The 11,581-nt window shown below is 39.0% G+C and overlaps 1 protein-coding gene across 1 annotated transcript in view; it reads right to left on the reverse strand.

Annotated features, from left to right (window-relative positions):
- The window catches only part of LOC126498931 (E3 SUMO-protein ligase RanBP2), a 67,434-nt gene that overhangs the window by 43,898 nt on the left and 11,955 nt on the right, over positions 1–11,581 (reverse strand). The window contains exons 2-4 of the mRNA XM_050137933.1: positions 5,560–5,627; positions 3,745–3,856; positions 1,703–1,855 (exon numbers count right to left, since the gene is read on the reverse strand). Coding sequence (XP_049993890.1) covers positions 1,703–1,855; positions 3,745–3,856; positions 5,560–5,627 — 333 coding nt within the window. The remainder of the gene's footprint in view (positions 1–1,702; positions 1,856–3,744; positions 3,857–5,559; positions 5,628–11,581) is intronic.

An 11,581-nucleotide genomic window follows, 5' to 3' on the forward strand; every position in this document is an offset into this window, starting at 1 on the left:
CCCTCCCCCAACCAAGCCCCCCTCCCTCGTCAGCCCAAAAAGCAATCAGGGTTCTCTGCCCTGTGGGAAGTCCAAGGACCACCCACCTCCATCCAGGTCTAGTAAGGTGAGCATCCACGAAACTGCCTAGGCTCCCACAAAACCACTAGGTCCAGTAGAATCAAAAACCCGTTGCCATTGTTCTTGAGGTCTCAGTAGTCCTCCTTGTCCGCTATGTTCAGCGAGACCAGTTTTGACCCAGGCTTTTTCAGACCCAGGCCAGCTGGCCTTGGTGAGTTCCCGATCCCCATTGTCTCAGTGTATGGGTGCACCCCTCCCAGTCCTAAGTTCCTTGTTTGTGCTCTCTCTCCTTCTGCTCCTGATTTGGACCTTGAGATTTCAGTCCGGTGCTCCAATGTGCAAAATAAGTTAATTGCTGAAACTTCTAAAGAAACGTGTATAGGCCAGGCATAGTGGCACACACTTTTAATCCAGCACTCAGGAGGCAGGAGCAAATGGATCTGAGGCAAGCCTGGTCTACAATGTGAGTGGAACAGCTAGAGCTACAGAGAAAATCCTGTCTTGAGGGTGGGGGAAATACACACACACACACACACGCACACACACACACACACACACACACACATGTATAATAGAATTAAAAGGAACAAGTTAAAAATAAATACACACTTAAGTACACCTTTAATCCTAGAACTCTAGAGGCTAAGTCAGGAGGACCAAGAGTTTGGGGCCAGTCTAGGATATAAGCAAGACAGTCAAAAACAAACAAATGTAACAGTCAAAGCTGGATATGACAACATGGGAAAACCCAAAGCCATACAAAGTAACATTAAGAATTTTTAACATTTTTAGTAATTATTCTGAATAAACTGTGGTTTTTTTTTAAATATTTATTTATTATGTATACAATGTTCTGTCTGTATGCCTAAAGGCCAGAAGAGGGCGCCAGACCTCATTACAGATGGTTGTGAGCCACCATGTGGTTGCTGGGAATTGAACTCAGGACCTTTGGAAGAGCAGGCAATGCTCTTAACCACTGAGCCATCTCTCCAGCCCTAAACTGTGTTTTTATTTTCTGTTTGAGGGCTTCATACTTCCAGTTTTTAGAACACAACTATTTCTATTACTCTGAGACAGGGTCTCATTACATAGCCTTGACTGACTTGAAACTTGCTATGTTATACCAGGTTGGGCTTGGAATCATAGAGATCTACATTCCTCTGCTTCCCAAGTGCTTAGATTAAATATATGCACTACTATGGCAGGCTTGAACATACTTCATTCTAGTTGTTTTAAGCTTTCAACCCATAAATAATTATCTAACAAAGAAAATTTTATGCCAGAGTTCCATTTACACCTTAGCTACATACATGCAAGTACATGTATACACACACACACACACACACACCTTACTTCCACTGGTCACAAAATGATACAAACTACCATAGCAACTACATTGTACAGAATTATGAAGCTATAAAATCACTAGAATATTATTCTAGAATAACTGAGGTATCATTTGTAAAGTATTACACTGTCTAGTAAGCCAACACTCAGAAAGGTTTTACAGGATTTAAAGATTTTTAAAGAATATATGAATGTACTATAAGTTTGCTATTGACAAGGATTTATGCTTAAAAACACTAAAAATGATGGTATCTGAGTTTCCTCCTTCCATATGTTGCTTGGGTCATGACTTTACCTTCAGTTTATAAATGGCAGGACTTCCTGGGAAAAGTTTGGCTGCTCTTTCAACCCAGTATTTTGCTCTTCCATCAGTCACGTCATTTTTACAAAGCAATTCTGCAATTTTTAACACAAGATCTTTCTGTGTTGGGTTTAATTCCACTGAACGCTGATATCAGAAAAATACCAAAAACAGAAATTATAAAGTGAACATAAGTGTAAGTATATATAATCACCTTTAAAAAATTACTATACATATTAAATTTTATCTCCCAATTTTTCAAAGATTTTTTTTGGGGGGGAGGGGGGACAGTTCGAGACAGGGTTTCTCTGTAGTTTTGGTTCCTGTCCTGGAACTAGCTCTTGTAGACCAGGCTGGCCTTGAACTCACAGAGATCCACCTGTCTCTGCCTCCCAAGTGCTGGGATTAAAGGCTCGTGCCACCACTGCCTGGCTTTTTCAAAGATTTTTTAAATTATTTTAATTATATGCATGTGTTCCTGTGTGTGCACATATGAAAACATGAATGTAGATACTCAAGGCCAAAAGAGGCTGTCAGATTCCCTAGAAACTGACTTACAGGCAAGTGTGAGCTGCTCCACTTGGTGCTGGGAACCACACTCAGGACAAGTGAGCACTCTTAACCTGAGTTATCTACCTTACAGCTTTTTAAAATCCGATTCCTAAATGATTTTATTTTAGTGATTAAAGCCACCAATATTTTTTTGTGGAGTAGATGTGGTCTCAGATACCTTTCATCTCAGCACTCAGGAGACAAACGCTGGAATATCTCTATAAGCTTGAGGCCAGCAAGTTCTAGGGCACCCAGAACTATATAAAATGCCCTCAAAAAACAAACCTAACCAAAACAGAAACAAATCGTTGTGACCATAAATTAAATACATTTTGCATTGCTTAGTCATTAAATTTTTTAAAAATATGAGGTTATTGTCTCTGACCATTTTCAGGTTTTACTTATTTTGTTTCCAGGGGTGTAGGTGCTCCTGTGCCATGGTCAACCAGTTGAAGTCATAGGACAGCTCCCTCCTTCCACCTTGTAGACTGCAGGAACCAAACTCATCTGGTCAGGCTCAGGCACCTTTACCAACTGGGCCATCTCCCCAGGCTACACTATATTTTATGTGTTTTAAATATTCAAAATTGCCAGGCGGTGGTGGCGCACACCTTTAATCCCAGCACTTGGGAGGCAGAGGCAGGTGGATCTTTGTGAGTTCGAGACCAGCCTGGTCTACAAGAGCTAGTTCCAGGACAGGCTCCAAAACCACAGAGAAACCCTGTCTCGAAAAAAAAAAATAAAATAAATAAATAAATATTCAAAATTTTAGCCTGATGGTGGTTGCGCAAGCCTTTAACCCCAACACTAGGGGCAAAGACAGGTGGATCTCTGTGAGTTCAAGGCCACCCTGGCCAAAGGAGGTACAGGCTTCAAAGCAACCAAGAAACCCTGTCTCCCCCCACCCCCACCCCCCAAAAATCAAAATTTTAAATATGTTCCAAACTAAGCCACTTAATAGTATTAATGCTTATTTCACTACATTGATAAAATTAATATGAATTATTTATTACAGGGCTGAAGAGATGGCTCAGAGGTTAAGAGCATTGCCTGCTCTTCCAAAGGTCCTTATTCAATTCCCAGCAACCACATGGTGGCTCACAACTATCTGTAATGGGGTCTGGTGCCCTCTTCTGGCCTGCAGGCATACACACAGATAGAATATTGTATACATAATAAATGAATTATTTATTACATACCATAGGCATCACCTGTATGGCTATGCAAAGGTTACACTTTAAAAAAAAATATGTACAGGTTTTTAGTCTACATGTATGTCTGTGTACCATGTGTGTGATTGTGCCCAAGGAGGCCAGAAGAGGACATCAGATTCCTTGGATGTAGAATTACAAATGGCTGTAAGCCACCACACAGGTGCTGGGTTGAAACCCAGTTCCTCTGGAAGATGAGCCCAAACTCCAAACTCTTCATTGATGAGCCATCTCTCCGGCCTCACAGAGGCTGTACTTTAATTCTATAATTACCTTATAACATTCAACAGCTTTGTCTGTATTTTCTTCAGCTTCATAAAGAAGACCCAAAAATCTGTGGGCTTTAGGGTCCCTCTCTTGCACATTAATATATGTAGAAATGTATCTGTTTTAAAAACAAGAGTCATCGATTAAACATGTTTTAAAATACAAAACTAAACTTCAGATCATTACACTTATGACTCTACTGAAATGTTGACACAAGAGTGCATCGTAAACCAAGCACCCACCAATTCTTCTACTGTAAGTCAGTTACTAGCTACCATATTTATTTAACACTGAGTACCAAAATATCCACTGCAAAGTAGCTAACAATCACACTGAGAGAACAACACATTTCCTTATTTTACTGTTTTACTCAAGATGTATTTACTCGTCCTCAGCAAGAGCAGCTGAGTACTCTTAATCACCAGTCCTCTCTCCAGGCCCTCATTTTAGTACAAAGTGCTACACTTGCCAAATGATTTTTCTTCTACTACCTACAAGAAATTTATGAATGCATAAATTTTTTTTACTTCCTGATCGTATTAAGCCACTAAAGAGTTTCGCATAATAAGCAATGATTATATACAACAAACTGCAATGAAAAAATTTTAAGTGAGAATATTAAATATTAAAAATGTTTCACAAACCAAGAGAATATACTTACCTTTTAAACAAGAAAATAATCTCTAAGTACTATACTCAGCTAAATTTGAACAGCAGAAAAATGTCTTGACTACCCAAACAGAACTAATTCTCTTCTCTTCCCATCCTGAATTTGGGAGGGAGTGTGTCTGCTGCAGTATATACATGGAAGTCAGAGGACAATCTGCAGAAAATGGTTCTGGGGGTCTAGCTCAGGTCCATCAGGCTGGTGGCGGGCGAGCACCTTTACGCACTAAGACATCTCACCAGCCCCTAATTTCTATGTCTTGTATCAAGCAATATTAAATCAAGTAACAACAAAAATAAAGTTATCTTCTAGGATCATTAACAATGTGATAGAAAAAGACCAAACACGAAAACTGAGAAGAAAAACTCTCATATTAACAAGAACAACAGTTAAGAGATTCAGATGTGGCCAACAGAAGTTATCACTGCTTCCCTTTCCTTCTGGGGAAGAGGCTGCCAGGGATATACCCAGAGGCCCTCATACATACAATTCAGAGAAAAATAACTGACTTTCTAAAGAACTGTCCTAGAAGCCGGGCAATGGTGGCGCACGCCTTTAATCCCAGCACTCGGGAGGCAGAGGCAGGTGGATCTCTGTGAGTTCGAGACTAGCCTGGTCTACAGAGCTAGTTCCAGGACAGGTTCCAAAGCCACAGAGAAACCCTGTCTCGAAAAACCAAAAAAAAAGAACTGTCCTAGGAAAACCTGGGTTACAGCCTTTCTCGCTAGCAGTCCCCTGGTCCCATCACTGCTTTTGATAATCTGTCTCCCTTTTAACTTCCTCCTCTAAGGTACTCTGAGTAAGGAAATTAGAACCAGCCAGTTTCTTGTCTGGTTGGTAAGAACGCAACTACTGAGGTTGTTAGGTTGGCTGTTCTCTGGCCAGCATTTTATGAAGTCAGTGTTTCCTGCTTCTTAACTAACCAGAAAGAAATTTACACACAGGAATGATCTCTTTCATTCTACACAAGGGCAATTTCTGTACTAGATATAAACAAAAGCCAGTAAGAAATACTCTTAGAAGCTCAATCTAACAAATGTCTGACAGCAATAAATCCCTTATTCCAGGATACACTTAAATAAAAATGTATTCTTTAGCAGTTCTTCCTATTACAAGAATGGAAAATTGAAACCTCTTCTCAGGTTGGTACTTACTTTTTAGCAAGATCATATTCTTTAGCTTCATAGTACAGCTTTGCAAAATAGAATCCTTTCATTGACTTCTAAAAAAGAATTGAGTGGTTTTACTGTTTATATTTTGAAATACTACACAACTTTTTCAAAGGACAAAAATGCCCTAACAAGTATAACATTAACTTTTTCATATGAAAAGAAAAAAGTGAGCTGCACACCTTTAATCCCAGCACTCAGAAGGCAGAGGCAGGTGGGTCTCTGTGAGTTCGATGCCAGCCTGGTCTACAAGAACTAGTTCTAAGATAGGCTCCAAAGCTACAGAAAAACCTTGTCTTGAAAAAAAAAAGAAAGAAAGAAAAGTAAAATGTTACCTGAACATACATACACGTATATATACATATATGCACATATATACATACATATATACATATATGTATATGTATATCCTAAGAGTTAATGAATGGTTCCAAATTTTATAAATTTCATGAAAAATAAATTCAATAGTTAAAATGGGCATCAGAAGTTACAATTCAAGGCAGGTGAAGTCGTTCACACCTGCAGTCCCAAACAGTCAGGAACTGGAAATAGAAGCAAGAGGATCCTGAGTTCAAGGCCATCCTAACCTCAAAACCTGCTTGAGTTACAACACACACACACAAAATGAAAAAAGTTTACTCAGAGAAGCTAGGGACACCTTAGCCATGTGTTACCCAGCAATCTTTTACTGCTTTCCTTGCATTACTTTACAGATAAATAAGTACATGAAAACCAATTTTTCTGGAGAAAGGGGTGCATACCAGAAATCTCTCCTTCCCTACCCTCTGTAAGAAGCCTCCTTGGGAAAGCATTTCAGTTCTGGATATTCCCTGGTCCATGTACTATTCTCTTTAAAAAACAGTATTTTACACACGAATTTTTAAAGACTGAAATAAAATGTGGTATTTTGTTTCTTTTTTTAAACATGGTTATTAGCCTTAACTGGCCTGATACACGAGATGTAGAATCAGGACAGCCTCAAAGATCCACCTGCTTCAGCCTCCCAAGTGCTGGGATTACAGGCACATACCACACCTGACTTTGAAATATCTGGGACTGGATGATGGCTCAGTGGTTAAGAGCACTGACTACTCTTCCAGAGGTCCTGAGTTCAAGTCCCAGAAACCACATGGGGGCTCACAATATAATGAAATCTGGTGCCCTCTTCTGGCCTGCCGGCATACATGTGCAAGCAGAACACTGTATAGATAATCAATACATCTTTTTAAAAAAGGAAAAGGAAATAAAATCTGAATTCTTGAAATAAACCTATTTCATGCCCTGGATCTTTACTACTATAAACTGCCAAGTCCAGAACACAGCTTCACACAAGATCTGATCTGCAGGCAGAGAAAAGGCTGAACGGTGAAGAGGAGCACCACATGGCAGCCCTCCACCTCTGTGACTACAGTTCCAGGGATCCAACACCCTCTTCTGACCTCCATGGGCATCAAGCACACAAGGGACACACATACATACATGCAGGCAAAACACTCATACACATAAAAGACAATCGTTGCCAATGGCTTTGCATACTCCAGTATTCAGAGACTTTTGGTTTATGAAGGGAGAGGCAATCTTCCTCTTTCTATGAAGGATAATTATGCTATATGGAATGCTAACAGAACTGGTTCAGACATTTGTGGACTTATTAGCTTAACTCTGCTACTGACAAGCTGTCTCAGTAATTACCCTTTGAAAGGGGGCTTTGGGAACTATCTGGTGTCTGAGCTAATGAACTTCAATAGTATAAATTCTGATACTTAGAATAGCAGTATCAGAACATTCTAGCTGAAGGAGTCAAAGTATACCTAGAAGACAGCTAGTTTCCTGGTGTTTTCTGACTCAAGAAGGGCACTCACTCCCACAGCATTCTACTTATGTGTTAACAGCACTGATCAAAGTCCTGTTTTTATTGTTTTTGTCCGTGTTTATCTATCCCTTCAACTGTACCGTATACTCAGTTGCAATCCTGGTTGCTAGATTTCAACCACCACTGAACCGTGAGTGGGTAGGTACTCAATATATATTTAAGTACAAATCTGCCCAGTCATAATTTCCTTGGGATTAATTTCAAAATTTTTAAAATTACTTTTTTCCTTACCTACGTTTCTCCATAAAGTTTGTAACTATTTGTTCTACTAATTATTAAAATATCTAAGAACTCAGGTTTTTTTCATTTCTTTAATCTCTAATTTAATATGCAGAGGAATCACCTCTTAAGACCACTTTTGTAAGCATAATCAAATACTTAGTATACATTCTCAATAAAATTTCATCATCGTCATCAATTTTGTAGTAGGAAAATGATATTAACTAATCTTTAAGGATTTGGGGGGGAGCATAAACCTTCTGATCCTTTCGCCTCTTCCTTCTGGATGCTGAGATCAAGTGTGGGCTACTACGCCCAATCCTTGGTTTTGGCAACCTAAGCCAGGAGGCCTTCATGATGTTGGACAAGCACTTTTAGAAATGAGTTACACCCCAAAAATCCCCTCCTTAAGGACTCCTTAACCCCACTGATATTTACGGTTATTTTAAAATGTTTCTAGTTGTTACTTGTTTCAGTGTTCAGTGTATTTATGAAACAAGACTGACTTTTTAGCAAAAATAAAGTTTTCTATGCTGTTTACTCTTTAGTGGTTATGTGCTAAGAAAGGCCATTCTCACTTGAGATTCGTAAAATTTTCATCCCTATATTTTTTCAGTCTCTCTAAAATTACTTTGAAATATAATACTTGTTTTCCTAAGTGGTATACACTGGATCCTTTGTTTTTAAGTCATTAACCAATTATTACTTTTCAAGCAATACCTATTAAACAACCAATCCTTTTATCCACCCATCTGGAAAGTAACCCAATTTCTATGTGTAACATGTGTTTTTAAGCCATGTTCTCACTCTAGCAGAACTCACCAGAAATGCTACTGTAGTCCAGGCTGCAAATGAACACAGTGATTCTCCTAGCTCAGCCCAGAGTACTGGGATCAAAGGTATGAGCCACTGTGGCTGGAGAGACGGCTCAGACAGAAGTAAAGAGCAACAGTTGCTCTTCCATAAGACCCTGGTTCGACTCCTAGCACCCACATGGCAGCTCACAACTGTAGCTCGGGGATCTGATGCCTTCTTCTGGATTCTGCAGGCACTGAAAATGTACATGCTACACAGACATACACGCAGGCAAAACACCCACACACATAAGTAATAATTTCTTAAAGGGTATGTATTACAGTCTTTTAGTTTTGATTTAAAGATTTAACTTATTATACAATGTTCTGTCTACATGCATGCCTACGGGCCAGAAGAGAGCACCACATCTCACTACAGATGGCTGTGAGCCACCATGTGGTTGCTGGGAATTGAACCCAGCAGTGAAGCCTTAAACTGCTGACCCACCTCTCCAGCCCCCTATCACAGTCTCAATTTTAATACCTCTTTCTGCTACCTAACTTACAGATTTACAAAATCATACTTGAAATTTGAATACAAGACAGTAGCAAGTTAAATTTTACTTTCAAATTACTTTTTATAATTTATTTATTAATTTTATATGTAGGAGTTGTTTCCTCTGCATATAGGCTATATATACCACATGCATGCCTGATGCTGGAGATCAGAAAAGGGTGTTGTATCCCCTAGAACTCCAACTATATTTATGAGCATACCATATGGATAAATGAAATGAACCTGGGTCCTCTGCAAGAGCAATAAGTGATCTTAAACTCTAAGTCATCTCTCCAGCCCCTAAATTCTTCTTTTTTGGGGAAGAGGGAGGTATTTCAAGACAAGGTTTCTCTGTGTAACCGCCCTAGTTGCCCTGGAACTAGCTCTTGTAAACCAGACTGGCCTCAAACTCACAGAGATCCACCTGCCTCTGCCTACCGACTGCTGGGACTAAAGTCATGCACCACCACTGCCCAGCCCCTTAAATTCTTAAAAGAGTTAAGTCAGACTGACTAAGTTATAATTCAGTATTACCTTTAATTATTCAAAACCATACAGCATACAGCCAGTGTGTGTGTGGGACTGGTAGTGCTTTTGCAAGTTCATTAGGACAACTAGGGGAGATATGTTGCTAATATAAATTTGTAAACTATATGAACGTAATATTTAAGATAACTGGAGCTGGAGAGATGGCTCAGTGGTTAAGAGCACTCTAGCTGCTCCTTCAAAGGACCTAGGTTTGAGTCCCAGGCCCACATGGCAGCTCACAACCATGTGTGACTCTAGTGTCAGGGGATGTGATGCCTTCTTCTGGCCTCCTCCGGCACAGGAACACATGTGATACATGAAGACATAGAAATAAACAATAAAAATATTTTTTACAAAATTATTTATTTAAAGATTTAGGATAGTTAGAGCTGGCAATATGGCTTCAGTGAGTAAATGCACCTTGCCATCAAGCCCAAAGACCTAAATTCCAACCCTAGGCCCCATGTGGTAGAAGAGGACCAACTCTAGCAAACTTTCCTTTGACTTCCACAAGTGCACTTATTTACACACACACTCTCTCTCTCACAAAATAAGATGCAATAAAAAATAAATGTAAGCCGGGCTGTGGTGGCGCACGCCTTTAATCCCAGCACTAGGGAGGCAGAGGCAGGCAGATCTCTGTGAGTTCGAGACCAGCCTGGTCTACAGAGCTAGTTCCAGGACAGGCTCCAAAGCCACAGAGAAACCCTGTCTCAAAAAAACCAAAATAAATAAATAAATAAATAAATAAATAAATAAATAAATGTAAGGCACTGGTTAAAAAAAATAAATTGGAACCCCATAAATTGACAGCAGGAATATAAAAAAGTATAGTCACTATAGAAAAGAATTTGGGGGCTCCTCAGAAAACACCAATTAACATACAGCTCAATAATTATTTTTTGGTGTAAACTGAAGGGAATTAAGAGTAAGCACTAAAATATTTTTATATCATTGTTCACGGCATTGTATGTATTGGACAAAAGATATAAACAACCTAAGTGTCAATCAACAGTAAATGAATAAGCAAAACATGACATACTTAAGATACATACATACTATTATTCAACCATTAAAAAGGGGTGACTCTTAACACCTGCTACAACATGGATGACCTTGAAATTACACTAAGTGAAATGAACTGGCCACAAAAGGACAAAAATAATATCCTACAAACATGAAATATCAATAATAACCAAATTTATAAAATGAAACAGTAAAATACAGGTCACCAGGAGCACAGGAAAGGCCTGCAGCATTATTTCTTAGTAGTTACAGAATTTATTCGACATAATTTCTTTTTAAATACAGAAGGTTTGGAAGTAAGGGTTTTGGTTGAATGTTAATAGCACAGAAGTGAACGATGAAGGAAGCTAGCTAAGAGACAAGCTTTCTTACAGCTGTCACTCTCCAAGTTGGTGACTAACCAACTCAACCATTCCTACATCAAAAACTATTTTTAAAAAATATGTTGGTAGCCTGGCATGGTGCATTCAGGGGTGGACACCAGCACTCAGGAGGCAGAGGCAGGAGGGGCTCTGTGAATGCGAGCCCAGCCTGATCTAGATAGTGAGTCCCAGGACACCAGGAGCTACATAATGAGACCCTGTCTAGAAAGCCAAACAAATAAAAAAATAATACAGACTTTACTTGCTTGTTACCGTTCCTAACAAAATTTAACAACTATAGAGTATTACATATTATTAGCTGAACATGACTTATCTGAAATTTTTGGCATTTTTAGATTTCAGGGTCTTTGGGTTTGGGTCTTTGTTCTCAGATTTTAAAAATATTTTCAAACGTTATGAGACATCCTGGTGACAAGACCCAAGTCTAAATATAAATACATGTGTTTAATGTGGACCTTATTTACAGAAAACTGAAGGTACTTTCACTTGATAATTTTTGTGCCCTGGAGTTTTGATTTTGACCCATCAGAGGCAACTGGTCGTAAAATTTCCCACTTGTAGCAGACCAGCACTAAATGATTTTTTTTTTTTTTTTTTTTTTTTTGGTTTTTTTGTTCGGGTTTTTGTT

This window comes from Alexandromys fortis, unplaced genomic scaffold (assembly GCF_014885135.2).
Source record: "Alexandromys fortis isolate MF-2015 unplaced genomic scaffold, M_Fortis_MF-2015_v1.1 scaffold_9, whole genome shotgun sequence".
NCBI lineage: Eukaryota > Metazoa > Chordata > Mammalia > Rodentia > Cricetidae > Alexandromys > Alexandromys fortis.